The following is a 23810-nucleotide window of genomic DNA, read 5'->3' on the forward strand; positions in this document are numbered from 1 at the left end:
AGAGGAGCATACACTACCATTCAAAAGTTTGGGGTCACTTAGAAATGTCCTTATTTTTGAAAGAAAAGCACTGTTTTTTTCTCAATGAAGATAACATTAAATTAAATAGAAATACACTCTATATATTGTTAATGTGGTAAACTACTATACTAGGAGGAAACATCTGTTTTTTAAAAGAATATCTACATAGTGTGTAGAGGCTCATTTCCAGCAACCATCTCTCCAGTCTTCTAATGGTACATTGTGTTTGCTATTTGTATAAGAAGACTAATGGATTATTAGAAAACCCTTGAAAACCATTGTGCAATTATGTTAGCACAGCTGAAAATGGGTTTGCACATTAGAGAAGTTATACAACTGTCCTTCCTTTGAGCTACTGTAGTTGAGTATCTGGAACATCACACTCGTGGGTTTGATTATACTCTCAAAATAGCAAGACAACGAGAACTTTCATGTGAAACTCAAGAGTCTATTCATGTTCTTGAAATGAAGGCTATTGCGAGAAATCACCAAGAAACTTAACATTTCCTACAACTGTGTGTACTACTCCCTTCAGAGAACTGCACAAACAGGCTCTAACCAGAGTAGAAAGAGAAGTGGGAGGCCCGAGTGCACAACTGAGCAAGAAAAAAAGTACATAAGAGTCTCTAGTTAAAGAAATAGATGCCTCAATGGTCTTCAGCTGGTACCCTAAAAACCCCAGTGTCAACAACTCCAGGATGCTGGCCTTCTAGGCAGAGTGGCAAAGAAATAGCCATATCTGAGACTGGCCATTAAAAGGAAAAGAACACAGACATTGGACAGAGGAAGATTGAAAAAAAGTGTTATGGACAGACAAATCGAAGTTTGAGGTGTTTAGATCACACAGAAGAACATTTGTGAGACACAGAACAAGTGAAAAGATGCTGGAATAGTGCCTGACACCATCTGTCAAGCATGGTGGAGGTAATGTGATGGTCTGGGGCTGCTTTGGTGCTGTTAAAGTAGGAGATTTGTACTAGCCTGAGGAAGGAGACTTTGTCTCTAAAACACGTAGCTGATTTGCACATCCTAGCACTTTTTAAAAGAGGCGATTTGGATGCACTTGGACATTTTATTATTTTGGACTGGAAGCACTTGCACTTTTTTTCTGGGACTTCGCCCCTAAGCTATCTGCGGTGGTGCCACAGACTTGGCAAAAAGTATAGCCCACCGTAGCATCTCATTTGGGTGAGGTATATTTCCTGCATTTTTATTATTAACTATTTCAAATGCACCGGAGAGTGTTTTGTGGTCCATACAATTCTTTATCATGTATGTATATATTTTTTTAAATAAATTGTGTACCCCTTTTCTTTTGAAATATTGTAAGGTACTCGAGTGGAACATCATATTATAAACATTTGCGCCAAACTATTCATTGGTTTCATAGATTTGTATCAGATAAAAGGGATTTTGAGTAAGGAAGACTATCACTCCATTTTGCAATTCGCTTGATTGGAGCCAATTTCCTCCTCCAACCTGACAATGACCCAAAGTACACCACCACATTATGCAAGAATTATTTAAGGAAGAAGCAGGAAGCTGGTATTCTTTAATGGAGTGGCTAGCGGAGTCACCAGATCTCAACCCCATTGAGCTGTTGTGGGAACAGCTTGACCGTATGCTATGCAAGAAGTGCCCATCAAGTTACTGCTTCTATCCTCGCTGCTACCTGTATTCAAGCCAGTCTCACTCAGACTTTATAGGACCTTATTCGCCATCATCAGAGTCAAGCTCCGGTTCAAACTCCTCCAGGATGTCTTTTTTGTTCCCGAAACTCTTAGACATAGAGTTTTGGCGGAATTTCATGAAAGTAAAATTGCAGGTCATCCAGGAGTTTGAAAGACGTTAGACCTCTTATCCCATGTGGTGTGGTGGCCTGGTATATCCCGTGATACCAAGGAATTTGTTCTTTCCTGCTCATTTTGTGCCAGACATAAGGTACCTCGTTCTTGGCCCTTTGGGGAACTCATGCCTTTTGGCCATTCCTACTAGGCCCTGGTCTCACATCGCAATGAACTTTGTGGTGAGACTACCCTTGTCTTCTGGTTTTCAAACCATTTGGGTAGTCATTCATAGATTTAGTAAGTTGGCGCACGTTGTGGCCTTAAAGCAATTGCCATCAGCAAAATATTTGGTTAATTTGTTTCTTCAGCATGTTTTCAGACTACATGGGTTATCAACGGATATTGTATCGGACCGAGGTCCTCAATTTGTGGCACAGTATTGGATACTGTTCTGTTCATCTCTGAAGATTAGACTCAGCCTAACTTTAGCCTTCCATCTTCAGTCCAATGGTCAGACGGAATGACTAAATTAGTGCCTGAAACTGTATATGAGGTGCTTTGTTTCTAAGTTACCAAATGACTGGGCTGGTTGTCTTCCATTGGCTCTACAACAATGTATGCATAGGCATACAACAATGCCTATAGTTCTTCTTCTAGGACTTCATCCTTCTTTGCGGTGTTCGGATACCATCCCCGGGCCAATTCTTTGGGACCTGAAGCTTCAGCATTTTCTTCTACTGGTACTTTTTGTCTCAAAGCCATTTGGAAGAAGGTAAAGTGTGCCCTTAAGGAGGCGGCTTTTAAAGAGAAAGTGTTCTCTGATAAGTCCAGGCATCCCTGTTAATTTAACGTTTGTCACTGGGTTTGGCTGTCTACCTGGAATTTTAAAGCTTCGGCAACCTTCAGCTAGATTTGGCCCCAGGTTCATTGGTGCATTTGGGATTATCAAGAGAGTAAATTCGGTAGTTTTTCAACTACTGCTGCCGAAGACTATAATAATTGCTAATACGTTCCATGCAGCTCTCCTTAAATCTGTATTCTTCTGCAGTAAGTTCCCTCATAAGATGGATAGAGGGGCACCTTCAGTGGACATCCAAGGTCACCAGGAGTTTGTGGTAGAAAAGATCTTGGATTCCAAGTTCTGTCAAGGCTCTCTTCGTTTTTTGGTCCACTGGAAGGGTTACTGGCCAAAGGAGAGATCATGGGTTTCGAATCCACATCACACCCAAAACCAAAACAACATATTTATTTTTATATATATATATATATATATATATATATATATATATTTATATATATAATTTATTTAAATGTTATTTATTTTGCAGAAATGCATCTTGTTTAAACTGGTTACAGACAGGTGCACTTCCTCAGCTCATATTGTGAACTTGATATGCTATGCTGAGATCACCGGTATGCATTCTCGCCTATTTTTGGACAGCCTTTTCTGGAGTTTCCAAAGGGGCATCATGTTCCCACCCCAGTTTACATACTTAGGCCAAGCCAATCACTGTTAACATGATTTACCTCTTTTTGTAGCAGATGCAGAGCATGAAGTGACAAACGCACTTCTCTGATGATGAGCAAAATGAATGCTTTAGTTATGCTATAAAATCTTCTGGGTTGAGGTTAGGGATGCCAATCCCGGGGCATTTTTTCAATCCCGGGATTCGGGATTGAAAAATGGTCAATCCTGGGATCCCGGGATTGGCCTCCCTAATAAAAAAAAAAACGGCCCCTCCCCCAAATGTCACAAAAAAAATTCTAAGACTAATCCCCCCAATCCTCCCCAACACCCCCTGCATTGCCCTGTAATTTACTGCTTCAGTGGTGACAGGCAGCAGCCGGACCAAGACTATTTCCGGCGGGCGGGTAGGCGGGCTGCTGGGGGCAGCACAGTGGCCGTCTGTCTGGGTTTCGTGTGCTGAGTCTGACAGGCATAGCCAAAATGTCTAAACTTAATCCCCCCCCCAATGTTCCCCAACCCCCCCTGCGCTGCACTATCACTTACTGCTTCAGTGGTGACAGGCAGCAGTAGGACCGTGGCGGGCAGCACAGTGGCCGTCTGTCCAGGTTCAAGACAGTGTGCTGAGTATGACAGGCATATCAGCGGCCAGGCTGCGCAGCCTGGGCGCCGCCATGCCTGACAGACTCAGCACCGCACACTGTCCTGACTCCCGAACAGCGACGGGGTAAGGAGCAGTCAGCCAGGCAGCGTCTGAGCCATATTCTAATGTGCTCAGCGCTGCCGGCTTTAAAAAAAAAAGTTAATCCCGGAATCCGGGGATTAGAAGCTTCAATCCCGGTATTCAAATCCCAACGTTTTTAGGCCAAAATCCTGGGGTCCCGCCAATACCGATCCTGGGATTTGGCCTCCCTAGTTGAGGTGATATAACAAATTTATGTTGACAAAATATCTAGTACTGATTACCATTTATTAAAAATGACGAAACAACTGAACAGTAATGACCGCTCTAGGGGCACGCCCAAATGGAATAACACTTGTGTTGCTCTGTTATGCGCTGCCTGGTGGCCGCTGGCACACAAAATGCTTCAAATCCCCCATAGGGGTGAGGAGCATCAATAACTTTTTATTATATAGAATCAGTATTAGCGTATTGTCACTTTGTTATTCCAAAAAGGTAAAAGTAGAAGTAGTTTATTTATAGTAAAAGGTTTCATTTTTTTATTATATATTTTTAAAAACTATAATACTATATTTCATGAGTTAGACAATTCAATCTAAAAAGTCATTGTTGCTGCAACAATATATTTATTTTGATGTTTTTATTTTTTATTTGTTGTGTTTGTTCTGGGTTACCAAGTTGAGTTGTTATTTAAGCTTAAGGAACCATTGCTGAGAAACACTTTGTAAGTTTCTGGCCACTTGAAGTTCCCACTTCAGCCTGGTCTGCAGTCCTAGGAGATGAAATATCTGTTTCCATGAATAACACATTCAAGTGATAGCACAGAGCATTTGAAAATGAATAATTCACCTATGGAGATTAAACGGCTTCTTTTTTTTTGTATTTTCCACTGAAGTCATACTGTAGGCATCAGGGAGGTATGCCCCCCTGGGCCTGGTACCTATTTTATTTGCAAGCTGTAGCTTGCAGAACACATCTTGGCTGCTGTCTGCTACTTCTTTCTTGTTTTAAACCTTTGTGTTGGCCACCTGTCTATAGTTGCTGAATCTGGCTATGTATATAGAATATATTAATATTTATCATGTTATAATAAGTCAATAATTTAAAATGAACTTTAAATGAAAAATGAAAAAATCATAGCTAAAGTGTCGTTGAGACTATAATGTTAAATTATATCACACCACAGTCACATATGAAAAAAACCCTGATTTTTGGGTGTTTAACTTGTAAGTTATTGCTGTATATTGCAATTTTTGGTAAATTGTTATCCCACTATGCTGCATATTACACAATAACAATAGCAAATGGTGACATGGTATAGATGATGATTAAAGAGGAAGTTGAATTGACAGGAATTGGACCCTTAACTTGTCACTGCTTCACTTAACTTATCTCTGCCATTGGCTGCCAAATGCTACTTCTCTACACTGATATTATCTAATCCTCTTTGGGCTCACAGCATGTATATAGAAAATACAGCCAACCTAATTAAAATATTGTAGTGCAATGCTGCTTCACCGCTGCTAATAGGTTTGCTATCCTGTGACGCACGCTCCCACACAGTACAAAAGGTATGTGCTGCACATACTTTTTGTACTGCCAGCGGATCGCACCGCATGCAAATCGCATGCAAAACGCACGCAATGCGATCCGCCTGATAACGCGTTGCATTGCACGTTGCTTATCGCAACGTGTATGGGCACCTTTATACAGGTGTCCTTTTAGCCCTGATGCCTCAGGCATGGGAAGCATAATCAATAAGCAACCACCTGGACCCGTTAACACACTTGGGGAATTATTTCCGATCACATGTGTTTCCACACCTAGTTGGGCCCAGGTGACCAGGCTAGAGATTTCTTCACGTATAGAAGTCCCCTTTTCCTGGTGTTTTGCAGTACTTACCTGGTTTCAGTCCTGGTTTCCCAAATACAGGGGAAAAGAGTGATGAGGTCCCCATGTATTTGAGAAACTTGGACAGGTCCTGTTACAAAAATATGGGGGACAAAAAAAAAGGGGTCCCCGTATTTTGGAACCAGCACCAGGCTCAAACAGCCAGCAGTGTAATGCCACAGCCAGGGGACACCTTTGATGCATGGTCACCTGGCCAAAACATTAACACCCTGGCTGGTCTGCCCTGCCCTGGATAGGGACCCTGGAGGAGTGGCAACCTCCCCCCAATAAAGAGGTCCCCCAGGCTAGATTTAAAAAATAACATTATGCTTTGCTGTAAAAAAAAAAGGTACTCTTTACCTAGAACGGCGCCCACGATTTTGATCTTAGGCCTCGCAAGGTAAAAAATCGCGTCGGTCGCATCGCATGCGGCCAAAAAATCGCATGCGATGCGACCGATGCGATTACCGCGATTTTTTTTTTTAAATTCGATAATTTTTATTTGGTTTTGCATAACAAACAACACAAACCCCCAACATACATGGTATAGTTGAAATGTATATCAGACAGAATCACCAAGCTAAATATACATTGTACAAAGTGTTGATGTTCAAAAGGAGAACATGGATGAGCCAGGATTATTTATACATTCACAATATTCCAGAACATCACAGGATGTATATGTATATACCCGAGGGCGCCTACTCGGGCATAGTTTGAGTTTCCCATACAATTAAAACATAAACATGTTCACTCAGAACTGGCTCATCTAGGAGGAGCTAATTTGCCAAGCATTGCATCGGTTGTCAGTAGAAAGTGATTCAGCAACACTAGCTATACCAGGCTAACGATTCGGACCAATCCTATTAGTATATGTCATAAAAAATAACCCCCCCCCCCCCCAAACACAAAAAGCAACCCACTTTTATAACCCCCCTCCCAGCCCCAACTAGGGTGCACTTGGATCCCCGAGCTGTACCCCCCCCCCCTGGCTATCTATCTAACTATTCCCTTCCCCCTCCCAACTTGACCACCCCCCCCCCCCCTCCCTTGCTAATACAGGATATTGTATTATAATAAGGGGTAAAAAAACATATTAAGCCTCCATGCATGTGTGGATCTAGTCCGGCCAGTCCTTCAGTACCAGAAAGGAGGTATACGTGGCATGTATAAGGGGATCATGTACCCACTTGCAAAGAATGATCGGGAGCATCGAGTATAGATTCGGATATACCCCCTCGAAAACAGGACCTAGATGGGTATGACATAGTAGATGAGCAGATCCAGATAGGACCATCAAGCAGGATTTCCCCGGGGTTTGGGGGGTCCCAGGTTCTTCACGTACCGCCTCAGGGTGATGACAGGGCGACAAAGCATCCCCACAGTCTGTCTCTAGTGTGTAGTCCTTCGAAAGATGCACAGAGGCTGTAGCCGGATAATTCTGATATTTATAATCCATGGTTATGGAGTACTCCCCTTGGGTATATGAAGCCCCATCCTCAACCAGGAAGGTAGCAGGAACATGGTCTTGGGTTGTAAAAGCAGTGTTTTCAATAGGAGGATTAGCAGGAGCAGATGAAGTAATATACACACAGGCATGTACTGCAGACAGCTCCCGACACAGTCTATCAGTAGAGTCGTTTATAGCCTGCAGTATGCTTTGTTGAGGATTCATGATTTCAGTAGCAGTTCTACACTTAGGTACAGTCCACCTGCCTGAATAGGGGTATTTTTAAGCAGGGGTATTGGTGGCTAGTATATCACCAGATTAGGTGACAGAGGAGACCCATCAAATCAGTGCCGACAACAGAAGGACTCTGTAGCGTTCAAGAGATCCGCGGACCTCACCTCCCCAGCTCCAGATAAATTATGAGTACCTGTGGGTCCCTGCATATGCAGGAGTAATGTTGCAGCGGTACCTCAGATCCAGTGTCCGATGAGCGGGACCGCGCCGGCGCCTCCAGCCTGGCCAAGCAGCGCGCCTCAAGAGAAGCGGCTCCTGCTCATTGCCTTCAGTCCACCGGAGAGTCAACGGCCGCCCCCTCCCGCCGACACACCAGACCGGGCAGCAGCGCAGATGATTTGGGGTGGTCGCACTTCAGGAGCACCAGAGATGGCGACCGCACCCGGAGAAGAGGACCCACAGGCTCCAGCAGGCCCGACCAGCCGCTCAGCCCTCCGTACACCGCTCAGAGGAGATGTATTCGGTGCAGGTGAAACAGGAGCACCTCCGGAGCCGGTGGGGGTATGAAAACGGGGTCGTGGGGAAGGGTGTTTGGGCAGGATATTTTTGGAGCTCTCACTCCCCGCGCCCGCTCACGTTGCCGGCTAAGCCACGCCCCCGATTACCGCGATTTCACATAGGGAACAATGTTAAATTGCCCACAGACCCCAAATAGCCACCCTGAAGTGTAAAATGGCCCCCCCAATTGTTAACGCCACCCCACGATCAACGTCAACCCGAAGCGTGGCGAGTCCGCGAGGGGCGGCGGTACGCGTCCTCCGACCTTTTCATACCCCCACTATCCACGTCGGCGTGGAGTTGAGAATAGAAAGTGTGGCGAGCGCAGTGAGCCACTGAGCCCGAAGCGTGGTGAGCGGACGCGGATACCTTCACAGGTATCCGCGTCCCCTCGCGGGCTTCACAGGTATCCGCGTCCCCTCGCGGGCTTCACAGGTATCCACGTCCCCTCGCGGGGCTCGCTACGCTCGCCACGCTTCGGGCTTGGTGGCTCGCTGCGCTCGCCACACTTTTCTTCTCGACTCCACGCTGACGTGGTTAGTGGGGGTATGAAAAGGTCGGAGGACGCGTACCGCCGCCCCTCGCGGGCTCGCTGCGCTCGCCACGCTTCGGGTTGACGTTGATCGTGGGGTGGCGTTAACAATTGGGGGGCCATTTCACACTTCAGGGTGGCTATTTGGGGTCTGTGGGCCATTTAACATTGTTCCCTATGTAAAATCGGGTCAGTTGGGCCATTTAACATTGTTCCCTATGTAAAATCTCGGTAATCGTGTCGGTCGCATCGCATGCGTTTTTTTGGCCGCATGTGATGCGACCCACGCGATTTACACTTTAACATGCATTTCTATGTCGCGGGCATCGCATCGGTTGAATCGCATGCCATTATAATGGCCCGCGATGGGCGTCGTTCTAGGTAAAGAGTACCAAAAAAACAAGTACCAGTAAGACTTCCCCAAGGAATTTGGAGAACCATAAGTCCCAGAATACAGGGCATTAAAGGGCCCGCTGGGACTTGTAGTATGACAGCATGACCACTTTTACAATAAATAGACCACCAGGACAGTACAATTTTATTAACATACATGCATATATGCATTCGTACATACAAACATACATATACTCACCTCTCCTGAGTACCCCACAAGTCTGTCTTCTTCTCTGGTAGGATCCAGGGGTAAAAAAAAAAAAAAAAAAAATGAACTCTGAACTGGAGGGAGCTGCCTGTGTGTATAGTCACAATATTGGGGGAATCCCAGTGACATTAGGGGAATCCAAGATCCTTATCTGAACAGGTGTTGCCCATAGCTCTCTAAAATGGAAATGTGGATACAAATATAACTCATACTGTAAGACCCTATTCATTTCTGACATGTTCAATGACTTCATTGTCAAACATCATAGTTCTAATATTGTGTTTCTATGTTACCAAGAGTTGTGCTTCCCTGTGAATGGAAGTGGACTGTATTACCATCCTACATGTTAGCTGAGATAATAACTCAGCCGAATGTCCCATTAATAAAAATGGACGAAACCATGTGCACTGCAGGTGGGGCAGATGTAACATGTGCAGAGAGAGTTAGATTTGAGTGGGGTGTGTTGAAACTGAAATCTTAAATGAAGTATAAAAATAATGCAGCCAGCATTTACCCTGCATAGAAACAAAATTACTCACACAAATCTAACTCTCTCTATACATGTTACATCTGCCCCACCTGCAGTGCACATGGTATTGCCCATTTTCCAAACAAATTTGTACTGTGATCAGATCTGAATAAGGGCCAAATTTGGGAAACCCTGGAAAATTAATTGTCATCAGCGGAAAATGACTAAAAATCCGTCCGAAAATGGATGCAGTTACACAGCAAAGTCAGTTTTTTGGGTTAAAATTTGATTAATTAATTGAATTCTCTCCCCCCCCCCCCCATAGACAGTTATTAGCCTTGCTGACCATGCAAGTATGTGACATGCATTTATAAAGATGTGTATAACTTATTACAAATATAAAATAAAAGATGGTGATCATTGTCTCCCGTGGTCAGTAACAGTTACAGATCAATCCATAAATATATAAATAGTTGGCGACAATTTAAAAAAAGATTGTCACATAATTACACAGCAAAAACCTTTATTTACAAATCAGTTGTAATTCCCCTACATATAGTATGTTTCAGCCTTGGTGTATGAAATATGTGATCTTTAAATTGTGTATAGTTCGTAACGAGCAATATTTTTATTCCTAAAATGTAGGTTGGGTTAATAATAGTCTAGAAAACAAAAACATGATGTGTAAATACGGCATAATATGTAAATATATCAATACAATTTCCACACTTATATTTACAATTGATGCTTGCTTGATTGTCTGATATACAGTATGCATAGTAAAAAAGCTCATTTAATTCTGAAGATTACATTTGTAAGTGTCACGTGGAATGTATAACACAGTATTTTGCTTCAAATTTATATTGCTTCCTAAGTACAGCAAGGTGTCTCCTCTAGGCTTTTCAATTAATATATGCTATGAATTTCTTTTTTTCTTTAGGCAATCAGCAAATATCTGCCAAGAGGAGATTTACGGCTGAGACCAGCAATTTATGAAATGATCCTCGATGAGTTTTTGAAAACAGACTATGAGGTACAGTACTGTTCTAACTGTTTTGCCAATCTGTTGTTAAATATTCACCATACTTACCCCTTTCAACAATGAAACCTGCACAATAGTGTGTGTTTATAAAATTGTATAAACTAATATTTTAAGATTTAACTCATTTTAGCATTTGTCTTCAGTGCATTAAGGGGAAAAATATACTTTATACTGTACTTTTAGCATTTCTTTGCTGTTTGTAGCTTCTTCGTTGGTGCTTGGTTGCTTTGTGAATTGAGAGAGCCATCTTAACAGATACACAGGGTAATACACTATATGACCTGCCTGCTTGATAGAGAGTGCGTACTTAGGGGCTCATTCTGATTGACTCAGTAAACTGCGAAGCTCGCAGCTTACTGAGGCCATGACCCCGCCCCGCCAAATACCTGTCTCCCACAAAAGTTTTTAAATATTACAAATAACAGTTATTTTCATTTCTTTGACAATTAAGTGGAAGCTTAATGGAACTGATTTTTAATACACTTTTTTATCATAGCTTTAGGCATATAAGTGCTTTAGTATGACTTACTATAGATGTAGCAAGCATTAATGGGTCATGTGGTTTATCTCAGCACACCATTTATAAGTTATCATTGTGTACAGTGTTTCATTACTTTAAAATTACTCCACATTAGTACCAGTGTTGGCCTTTCATGGGACTCTTACCTCACACTGCATAAGTCACAAGTTGGTCCGTAACCAGCAGAAGCGCTACTGCATATACATCCTGGTCTAGTTTCCACTAAATGAGGGAAACCCATACTCATTGTCAGGGTAATGGTACATCAAAATTAAGAGTAGTATGGAATGGCAACAGCACTTTTGGATACACACTTAGACAATGGCCCCACTACACCCGTTACATCTGCTCCACCTGCAGTGCGCATGGTTTTGCCCATTTTGAGAAAAAATTTGTACTGCGATCAGATCTTAATAAGGGCCAGTGTGTGTTCCGAAAGCTTCATGATACACTGCATGGCTGACTGCATGATGCAATTAAGTGACATATGTGTCAAAGCTTGGAGAGAGTGAAAGAACCAACCAATCAGCTTTTAACTGCCATATTACATGTAGTGGCAATATGGCAGTCAGGAGCTGATTGACTGGTAATTTATCTCACCTCAAGCTTTGATACATATGCCCCTAACTTCTGTGAAGCGGGATTCTTCAGCAATGTCAGCATGTAGGACGTTATGAGCACTATGTCTGCTCTGGAACTGTTTCGTATGGCCATGGTTCTGCTACTTGTGAGGGGGTCTTTCAGATTACAAATGGTCTCCTGTTTGGAGCTCTGTTAGCCCACTCACAATTTTATGTGTAATAAGGGAATAAAAATTAGGGAATAAAAATTCCTTTTTAAAAATTAGGGAATAAAAATTCCTTTATCCAAATTTCAACATACAGTAGCTATCGGTAAGAAAAGGATTTTGGAGACGTGCATGCATTCGTTTCTGTCCTTATGTGACACTAGCAACACAGTGTCTAGAAATGCTAAAGTGACTTTCCTGAGATCAAAAGTGTAGAAATCATACAGGCTTATGTGCTACGGTTTGCCCGATCTGCTCTTCATCCTAAAATAATAAGATTTCTTTGCCAGTTTTCACATTGGTTTTCTTTGTATATACATTTTGTTCTTGGCCAGTGTAACTCAGTGGGTGGTGTAGTTATTATACTAGCAGTTATTTCCGAGTGGATTAAAAAGACAGTGGTGTTCACATCCAACCAGCTATGGCACCTTTGCCAATTGACAACACATCTATGATTATGTTTTTATTGCTTAACCTGCAATGCACAGTGATTTTAGATTTCATTCAGACAGGTGCCTTTGCGGCAGTATTCTCTACCTCTGGATTACACCTATCCTTTATTGTATTGTGTTATTTTGCTCTTCTTATTAGGAAATCCCTAGAATATAGCAAAGTGCAGCATAACTGCATTATAGTTACTGTGTTATTTACTTTTTCCCCTTTTTTTCTTTTTATTGTAGTTAAAAATGCATAACTACTGTGTTTCCCAATGTGATAGAAATTCACCCCCATTTATGGAGACTTGCTCTCCTTTTTTGGTCCCCAGTTATCAAATATAATTATTATTATTATTATTATTATTATATTTTTATTTACAAGTGGTACGCAGCGCCGTACATATAGAACACATTAGAACAGTACAGGGTATACAGAACTAGACATAACAGTGACAGAATATAAAAAAAACAGAGCACAATTAGCAGCACAAATCTTGGTGCACAATACAGCTGAGATATAGGGAAATGAGTGAGAAGAGATGCAGGTATAGATTGTAGTGAAGAGAGCTGTAATTGAAATGCAAGAAGTGTGCTGTGAGAACAGGAGGGAGGAGGGCCCTGCTCTAAGGAGCTTACAATGTAGAAGGAGGGGGAGACAGACAGGTGACATGAGGTGCAGGTAAGGAGACCTGAGGCAAGAAGGGAGGATGGCAGGGAGCGTCAGGACATGAGGCAGCAGGTACAGAGAGTAGTCCTCTCCCTCTTCCTATCCTCCTCTCCCCCCCTCCACCTACACCCTTGACCCCTAACAGCCCTGAACTGTGGCCCATGCCACAACACACCCTGCTAGGGTGTATACTGGGTTATAGGGTGTATAATGTATACATTGGCACAAAATACACTAAGGGCGGTATTCAATCCTGGCCGCTATTTCCGCCACCAATTCATTGCTGTCCTTTCCAACATCATTTAAAGCAGATTAAGACAAAACAGATCTGACTTCAAAACAAGTCTCATTTGTTTTGTCAGTAACGGCCACGGATTGTCGAATTCACGGCTATATTTTTGACAATCCGTGGCAATTTTTGCCAACATGCCCACTCGCCAGCTGGAACATTGAATTCCGGCTGTTTAGTTACAATCAAGCAGAGCAAAAAGGGCTTGGGATTCCGACTGTTGGGACGTTCCAAGAGTCGGAATCCCAGATTGAATACCCCCCTGATATACACTTGCATGCCTATATGATTAATACAATGGTCTTATAACTGTTTGGAGAGGCGAGTTGATAAAGGTGTTATGTTACGTTTAGAAGAAACAAAGTTATTTACAGTTAAAGATAGATTATTAGAACTTAACAATTGGACCTCTCCATTTTCAGAAAGTTGTTACATAACACCTTCATCCACTCACCTCTTAATTTAACAGTTTTGCACCAATGATTCATTTTTGCTGGCCATGAAATTTTGCCCTGAAAAATAGTAATATACAACTCAACTAATTCAGTGGCAGTATGTAACTGTTTGCCGTCAACCGCAGTATACAGTATTATACAGTCTGTCAGTGAGTCTACTGTAACAGCACCAAAACATGTCAGCGTAGCAGTGGCCTCACAACATACCACTGGGACCAGGTTCTACAGAGTAAATTTACTAAATCTGATAAAAAATAAGAACAGGTGATAATGCCCATAGCAACCAATCAGATTGTGTCTATCATTTCTCTATTTCATCCCAGAAAATGATAGAAAGAATCTGATTGGTTGCTATGGGCAACAACACCTCTTTTTCATGTTTTAGCAGCTTTAATAAATTTACTTCTGTCTGTGACTGGATCCATTAAAAATGACATTAAAACTTTCGGTTTGTTCTTTTCATTTTATTTTCAGCACATCCAAACTGCAGGAACACATCCAACATGACACAGATGCATTTAGCATGGCTGCCGTGCACTCATATACTCCTGGACTCATGCATAAATGTCCAGGAGTATACAGAAATGTTCTCATACATTTAGCCTCAATCTGCCATACAGCTGGGGATGCCTGTTTTTTTTTGAATGGGGTCATGGACCCAGGACTATTAAAATGCGCAAGGTCGCCGATCTTCCGATTAATCGTGATCTTTGAAGATCACCATTTCCGGTCGGTGGATCACGGCTTCCAGCAGATCAGCAAATCACCCGACACTGGTGTATGAGCCAACAGATATATAAGTGTTGCATAATTAGTGCAGTCTCCTTGTGTGTCCCAGATGCATCTCATCTAAGACACATCTTCAGTAAGAAAGTTATCAGACACTAGCAGATTCCAATGCGACCTGTCGTGCCAAGAGGGCTGTTTGGCTTGACTGCAGTGAAGATCTTTATATATTATATAGATCCCTTACAGAATCCTCTTTAAACTCTAGACTCCACCCTGGCATACAAGGCTCTACTTCTCCCTACATCTCCAACCTCATCTTCCTACATACTCACTCCCACCCACTCCGACTGGACAATGGCTGCAGCCTCTCCTCTGCCTGGTCATTACATCCCATTTGCCAATCTAAGATTTTGCCTGTGCTGCACCACTTCACTGGAACAAGCTCCCTTACTCTATTTGGCTTTCTCCAACTTTGCAAAACTTCAAACAGGCACCGAAAACCCACCTGAAGAAAAAAACACTATTATGTGGTGCTTAATAATAAATATGCGTCAATTTAAACATTTATTATACAATATAAAATACAAAGAAACTCCCAGGGCTAATAAACAATAACACAATGTCATGTGACTAGAATCAATTGAAATATAGACAATGTCCAAATTAACCCCTTGAGTGGTAGGTTTTGCTGGGGCAGGACAACCCTACCAGGGCAGGTTTGTCCTGCCCCAGCAAAACCAACCACAGTGGGAAGCCCACCCTCCCTCACCTCTGCTCCGGCGCTCAAAGCTTCCCTACCGCCGCTTGTGTCCCCGCTGCCTCTGTCACATTGAGCAGTGACTTCGGCGGCAGGCTGGGGGATATTCGTGGCGACTCGGGAGGACTCTGGTGCCTGAGCGCTCCCGAGTCCGCCCCGAACATCCCCGAGCCTGCCGCCAACATCACTGATAATAAAAGTATGGCGGCAGGTGGAGCGGTATTAGAAGAGCTCCAGGTGATGGAGGGTTGGGGGGGTGATTGGGGAGGGGAGGCTCTAGAGGTGCTGCGCCAGTGGTGCACACCTGGACACCACTGGCGCGCACCTATTTCATATTTGTGGTACGCCCGGAAATTTTCCGGGACAGCCCGCTGCGGCAGCGCAGCTGAGCCCGAGAAATTTCCACTTACCACTCAAGGGGTTAATAGACTCAGAATGGTAACTTATCTTCTTATATACACGGCTCACTGGAAGTAAGTATGCTCATGTATAATTACACATACATGAGTATAACTGGCACAATGTGTAATGAGCATTACGGTTTGTTATATAGTATGTTACCTTGGGGCAGATGTATTAAGCCATAACAAGAGATAAATGCAAGGGTGATAAAGAGAGATAAACGTCCAGCCAATCAGCTCCTAACTGCCACGTTACAGGCTGTGCTTGAAAAATGTTGACTGACATTTTTCAAGCACAGCCTGTAACGTGGCAGTTAGGAGGTGATTGGCTGGATGTATATCTCTCTTTATCACCCTTGCATTTATCGCTTGTCAAGGCTTAATACATCTGCCCCATAGTTACATAGTTACATAGTAGATAAGGCTGAAAGGAGCCCATACACGCTCCGATCCCAGCGGTGCGATGTGTACTTTGAGGTGCGCGCTCCCGCGGCACCTCATCGCACAGTACAAAAATTATGTGCTGCACAAGGCATGCAATGCGATGTGATGGATGCTATTTAAGCCCAGAACGCATGCCAGGATCAGAGCGTGTATGGGCTCCTGAATAAAGACTTGCGCCCATCGAGTTCAACCTATGTTTTAATAGCTTATCCCTTGTAAAAGACAGAATATGATTCTTATTAGTACCCTTGGATGTTTTTATCCAATAAATGATTGTCCAACCTTATTTTGAACGTATTTATTGTATCTGCCGACACCACTTCTCCTGGAAGAGAGTTCCACAGTTTAACTGTTCTGACCGTAAAGAATTTTTTTCTTTTGAGGGAACGGAATCTTCTTTCTTTTAATCTAAATTTGTGTCCTAGATTCCTTTCTTGCAGTAAAAAGGGTGCTTGAGAGTTCCTTATGTAATGGGAATATTGTATGTAATATAGTATGTAATGTGCATCATGTGTGGCCTTATGTATATATGGCATTACAGCATGTGGCTTTATGTGTAATGGGTATTACGAAGTTCGCTAAAATGTGCAATGGGCATTACGGTGTATGGTATATTGTGTGATGCCACGCCTCCTTTCTATTAGGCCATGCCCCTTTTTCGCCACGCAAGGGCCCTGTCTGCTACAGATATATATTTTAAGGAAGGGGGGGGGGGGGGGGGGGGGGGGCAGAGACTTTTTTGCAGGGGGTGAGAAACATTTCTAGTTACGCCACTGCTCTCTAACCATTTCATACTTGAGAGCCGATGTGAATTATTCAGGATTATAAGGGCTTACATTTCAATTCGGCCCCATTTGTGCAGTTGACCGATGACTACACACATATACAGTAGTAATGGAAGCAAAGAATGAATTTCTGGAAGCAGCCCTCTGTTGAGGGGGTGTGGTCTGTTGAAAGGGCAGGATCCCTCCTCATAGGGCCAATTCCGAATTGGACACAGTTGCAGCCGTCCTTGTGTCTTTTCCTGCAGTTTTATCTGTGACTTTATGCTAATTTCACTACAATGTCCTTCCCGGATTCCATGGGTGGGTTAAGAATTTAAAGTGGCTTTGGAAAAATTTCCAAAAAGTGTCCCCCTTACATGCCTCCTCACCAGCCCGCCGATTTCTACCCTCTCCCAGGCCAACAGTAGCCCCACAGTCGCGTCAGCCCACCAATCTTACCTTTTGGATTTTATTACCAATCTGCCCCGGGAGAACTGTCCCACTGAAATATCAGGCAGGATAATACCTACTAAGCCCCATCACTGCTCATTCTGTGTTGCTGTGCTGCTCTGTAAAGCCAAAGGCTTAGGTGTTTGGCATACATGCATATAATGCAAAGGGAGGCAGTGGTTAAAAGCTAGTCATACTCCTCATCCTTCTCGTTAGAAGCTAGTCATACGCTCTGTCCCTCTAGTGACTAGCCATATTCCTGTCTCACGTTGCACTGTTTTAGAGTATATACTCCTCTCCTCAGTGAGTCCTTCTCCTACCCCCACTCTGACATACTGTTTGAATAATTTCAATACATTTTTCTTTCTTAAAAAAGTCATGGTAAGGCCTTTTAGCACATCTGTTCTTGAATAAAGTTCAAAATATTATGTCACAGCTTCCGTGTTGTGATATTTTAAAGGGGTGTGGTATATGGTTCCGACAGTCGGGATCCCGACAGTCATTAGCCCGACGTCTGGATCCCGACTGGCCGGAGTCAGACAGCATGGCGAGCACAACAAAGCCCCTTGCGGGCTGGCTGCGCTCACCACGCTGCGGGCATGGTTACTCGCTACGCGAGCCAACTATTGTATTCTCCCTCTATGGGGGTCATGGATCCCCACGAAGGAGAATAGCCGGTGGCCATTGGGAACCCGGCTGTCAGCGTTTTAACAGTCGGGATCCTGACATCAGGTAAATGACGGTTGGGATCCCAAATGTCGGGACCCCGTCCAGCACCCATTTCAAATGGTGTTACACTTATGCTGGGTACACACTTGAAAAATGTATCATTAGTTAATCTGTGGGTGTGTACACCAAATTTGTTAGTGATGCTGTTCACAAACATCAGGTGGACCATGCATCAGATGTTGATATATATCTTGCACGTATATCTGCATGTCTGTGGCCTCCCATATTCTGGCGACAGGAACCGCTGACAGTGATTTTGCTGCTGGGTGGGCAAATTCAAATCCCAACTGAGTTTTGATGTCTGGCCAGACATATTAAGCAGCCAATTGGTTAGTGTGTATACTTAGCAACTTGTCCACTCTGTCGGTGGATCCAGCTGCAAAGTTTGCACCCAGCCTTAGGAACATAAACTGTTCTCTATCTTTCTCCATACACCTCAATTTGTCGACAATTCATTGACAAATTGTCTTTGTTTTTATTGCAAGGGGAGCAAGCAGGAGACCAGTGGAGACCTATATTCTCTGCCTGCACGTCGGCCCTTAGTTGTGTCTGAACGACTGAAATTAGATCTTTGGCTAACTTTAGGCCTATATACTTTGGCTTTAGGCCCATATATTGGCAGATTTTTGGCAAAAGATGAATAAGGCCTGCCAGCTAAAAATAGGATTTCAGTTATTCATAAAACCAAGAATTTCATGCAGCACTGGTTAGCTTAATCAGCAGTTGGAACATTTCTCATGCTCTAGAAATCATTGCTGTTTGTTTTCAACTCCAATTACTTTATTAATAAGTCGATATTGTGGGGCAGATGTACTATATTAAGCCTTAAAGAGATAAATGCGAGGGTGATAAAGAGTGATAAATGTCCAGGCAATCAGCTCCTAACTGCCATGTAATAGGATGTGTTTAAAAAATGACAGGTAGGAGCTGATTGGCTGGACATTCTTTATCCCCCTACCATTTATCTCTTTTTAAGACATAATACTGTACATCTGCCCCTGTGTTACTTATTTCTATAACCCAGGGGTCGGGAACCTCAGGCCTGGGGGGCGTAAGCAGTCCCCGTAGCTGGTCTGAGCGGCCCGCCCGGCGGCTTTGCCAGGAGTCAAGTACAGAGGAATTCTTGCAAGAGGTCGGTAGTTCTTGTGAGATTCCTCTTAATCAACTTCAGCCGGAGACTCTCAGTCCTATTCAGCGGCAGCCACCGGAGCGTAGGACGGCTGAAGCAGGACAATTTGTAAGAGAAAATTTTACATATGGCCCCCAAAGTATTTTTTTCCCCATACAAACGGCCCTTGGCACAAAAAAGATTCCCCACCTCTGCTATAACCCAATAATAATAATTCCATGCATTACTGCCTCTTGGCTTTTATGAACAATGCTTGCTTTGTATACAATTTCCTCATAATGACACGAATAGCATAATTTTGTTATTTTTATGTAATATTCATATATTTATTAATTTGTGAAAAAAGGTAGATGGGTGTGGAAGTTGTATAACCATTTCCATTGCTTTTACTTTTCTTTTTCTTCTCCATTATTTTTATTAGATTGGAGTTTACTTCTGAAAGAGATATAAGGCTTATTATCACATTATCCTAAGGGACAAAAATGGAAAAAAAGTAGTATTGTATTTTTGTCTGATCTAACGAAAGGGCCTGCATTAAGTGCGATACCAACACTGCGACTATTGACACTAGCTGTGATGGCCAGCTGAGTTATATGGCGGAAGTGGGGACTGTGAGGCCAGACAGACCCCCTGGCTCTCATTTGGCCAACATTTCTGGGAATGCAGGTCTCCCCTTGCCCCACCACTTCATTGCCTATGCCTGTCGATCAGGCAGCAGTAGAGGGAAGTGGGTGCTTATGCGCAGAACAGGACGTACACAGCCACAGATTCCAGATAATCCTGACTCTACGTGCGGCCACAAACCTGCTGTCAGAGCTGAATCAGGTGCTAGATACATCTTCATACCCCTATATGACTAGATGCCCAGCACACAAGTTTGTTTTTAAAACATAAACAGTAACTTACTTATACAGATTCATCATCACATTTTGAGTGAATAAGATGCTTGACTTGGCCGACTTGCCTGTTACCTGGTGCGCAGTGTATGAGGACACCTGTATTAAAGCTTTTACATCATTAGCGCCAGTGGTTAGTTTCTTGTACCACAGCCATACCGACTCTCAGGAGTGCCTTTAGCTGTGCCGGGACCAAGTACTGGGAACAGGGATGTAGTTAATGTGGTCAACCAGCCTCCTTATGAAAATTTTAAATATTAACTTTTCAGCGGCCACAGAGAGGCATCAACATACCGAAATCATAAAAAAAAAACTTGGTTTAATGTATATAATATATTTAAAATACAATTTTTTTTTACAAAACTGCAAAAAAAAATATTAGTAGAACTAATGAACTTTAGTGAAAATAACTTTTATGGAAACATTGAATTTGTCAGCAGAATAGAACCACTTGGCCCTTGTTTTACTATTTTTAGTAACCTCAATCCTAGTTGATCATTGTTGGTCTCGCGAGACCTGATACCCGCAAGCCGCGATCTGGACACTACTGGTGGAGCTGGGCAGACCGCTAATAGCAGGATATGGGACGCTGCGGCAGCAGCGCCTCCCGGCACACGGGGCATCATGAGACAAGAAGGGAGGAGGAACTCCCTGATTGAGAGAGGATCGGCGCGCACAGTGCAGGCGGGCAAACAACAAGGAGCTGGAGCCAGTGCTTTCAATCTCCTTATCGCTGACAGGGTAAGAAGCAGGTTAGTGGGACGCCGCTTCCTGCTTAAACCCCATCATTCCCTGTATTCCACCCATTATTGCCTAACAAAGGAGACTTTATAACCAACATATGCAGACTTGTGCAAGACATCCGGGCTTATGGTATAAAGGGATCCAAAGATGCCCTCATTCCCCGAGGGGCTCTTAGCAGGTATAAGCACAAGGGCACACATGAGCAAAACCATTTATATTTGGAAGTTGTTCATGAATATTCATCAATAAACACCCTTGCATTTGCTTAATCCACCTCTCCTTCATTCTTGCATATATAGAGAACCACAATCACGATACTTAGCACACACCACCATCCTGCATTTACTTCTAGTACAGCAGACCATTACAGAGGCAGCGCTTGAGCCCACCCTTCTCTTTCACTTATGACCAACAGGGGGTCGGGACACCCCTGTGGCTAAGCAGGGCCTAAAAACACACCCACTAGGTGAGCGCAGTACATCTACCTCCTTTAACCCCCGCCCTGCTCGCCCGCTCCCCGCTGTGCCTGGCATTAAGTCAGTGGGGAAAGTTAAAACCCGGCGAGCGATCTCCCTGCGCATGCACCAGTTTGGAATGCCGGAGGCAGGGATGCGGCGCCATGAGATCACAACTTCATCAATGTTCAAGGGGTCAAGGGGTGAGCGGCTGGAGGCTGGACAGTGTGTAGAGGGTAGGATAGTGGGCTGGGGCTTCTTCCTTTGCTCCCAGCTCACTATTGCAGCAGCCGGCTGTGGGGTCCTATTATTATTATTATTATACAGGGGAGCAGCCTGTGGTTCTCTTTTATTATACAGGGGGAGGGGGGGCGCGTAACATGCCATTGCTCTGGGCACCGTGGAACCTAGCTACACCAGCAGTGGGGCTTTGCTGCATATGAAAATGCAGTAAAAAAACAGAAAACAGGGTTTTTACGGAATTTTAATTTGGTGAATCTCGCCCATTGTGCTAGTGGCTGTGGGTGTTTGGTGATTACAAGCACTGTGCTAGTTCCTGTCACTGAGTATTTGGTGATTACAGGCACTGTGCTACTTCCAGCCACTGAGTATTTGGTGATTATAGGCCCTGTGTTACTTCCTGCCACTGAGTATTTGGTGATTACAGGCACTGTGCTAGTTCCCGGCTATGAGCACATGGTGATTACAGGCACTGTGTTAGTATTAAACAAGGAAAGTAAATGATGTCTTGTACAAAAGGGATCTCCTTCTTTTAACCGGAGAAGAAAGGTATTCTTACGATCACAGTCAGATGTCCAAATAACTGTCTGAATTGTTTCTGTCAAAATAGCACGGTTGGCATCAGCATCGGTATCCCATACCCATCCGGGCAAAATGTCTCTTCCCTGGTATAGTCACAGTATTTACTCCTAGAGTATATGCTGTAAATGCTGTCTGTGGAATGTTATCCTTTCTGTTACTTGTGATTCAAGTCTTACTTCATGGTTTTCAATAGATGCCTCAGGTTTGAGATGGCATAACTCAGTAAAGTCTATGAGCAGTATTCAATGCTCAGGATTCGCCATTTTTTACAGCGAATCGGGCTGTTTTCACTCCTTGCGGTGAATCTTTTTCACTGAAAATCTGATTCACCCTATTCAATGTTCATACCTCCCAACAGTCCAGATTTACCGTGGGAATGTCCCGATTTTCCCACGTCCCTCCCGTGGCCGGCAGTGTCCCGCAGCCAGGGGGGGGCTGTTGGGAGTCCCCCCTGTCGGCTGCTGAGCAGCAGGGAATAAACGCTGTGCGCATGTGCACAGCGTCTATTCCCGTTGCCAGGGGGCCTGGGTATGGCTAGAGGCTCACAGAGCCTCTGGGTCATGCCCCCATAGCGGCAATATTGGGCGTGGCCTCGCGGGAGAGCCATGAGTATAGGCCACGCCCCTTTAATTAGGCCACTCACCCGAACTTTTCAGCATGCCTCTGGCCCTCCTCCGTCTCTTTGTAAGTTGAGAGGTATGAATGTTCACTGTTCACCGAAAGCGAACAGTAAATGCTGGCCAGTTCTCAGTTTCATGCTCGCTGCAATTCGCTGGTGTTTTTTTATGGGATTTTCACTTACATTCGCCATGAGTGTATTCAATGCTCGGATGGGCAATTGCTTTCAGCGTGATTTTCGCTGTGTGTCACCGTTTAGCAATCGCCATCTCTTTAAGGTGAACTGGAATGTGTTTTTTTTAAATAAAGTTATTTTCTTTTTTATTTGGTGTCAAAAAAATCTGTAATTTTATTTTGTGAAGGGGCATGCTATCTTTAGTCATATGCTTGCTGCACATGACTATATATTTAATTTTAAATATTTTTTTTACATGTACGTCAGCAGTGGGCGGGGAGCCGCTCATTAATATTCACTGCACACTGGTCCCGCTCATTACATATGCACGAGCGGGACCAGTGCAGCGGCTCCCTAACCGCATCCCCTGCCAGCTCTCTGTGTGGGGCAGCTTCTACTGCCTGTGTCCCCAGGAGCCCTCCTTCCCCCATACATTCCAGCGCAGGCAGGGAGGCTTCCATCTCCCTGTCTGCCGCTATCCCCCGGCTAAAAATCACTGTCAGGGGAAGTGAGCCCCTGCCAGGTTGAATAGGGTGGCAGGGAGGACTGGCAGTGAATGCTCCAGCCCTCCGGAACATGGCAAATGTCTAAATGTCCTAAACAGGATTCGCTGCACATGCCGATAAAAGGCATTGAATACTGCCCTATGAGCCTCGCACAGAGCAGTCTTCAGGTGAAATGGTCATAGATTCTGCCTTGCTGTGTTCTCCCTCCTGGGACTCGGTGCAGGCACCCAGCAGTGTGGTGGGGGAGGCCCCACCACACTGCGGGGTGCCTGCACTAAATCCTGCAATCTAACCCTCCCACTAGT

General features: G+C 43.9%; 1 protein-coding gene across 1 annotated transcript in view; it reads left to right on the forward strand.

Moving 5' to 3' along the window:
• VPS41 (VPS41 subunit of HOPS complex) overlaps positions 1–23810 on the forward strand; it is a 258397-nt gene that overhangs the window by 179112 nt on the left and 55475 nt on the right. Inside the window, exon 17 of the mRNA XM_083188469.1 lies at positions 10630–10722. Within this exon, the coding sequence (XP_083044595.1) occupies positions 10630–10722 (93 nt within the window). The remainder of the gene's footprint in view (positions 1–10629; positions 10723–23810) is intronic.

This window comes from Crinia signifera, chromosome 5 (assembly GCF_055691185.1).
Source record: "Crinia signifera chromosome 5, ASM5569118v1, whole genome shotgun sequence".
Taxonomy (NCBI): Eukaryota; Metazoa; Chordata; class Amphibia; order Anura; family Myobatrachidae; genus Crinia; species Crinia signifera.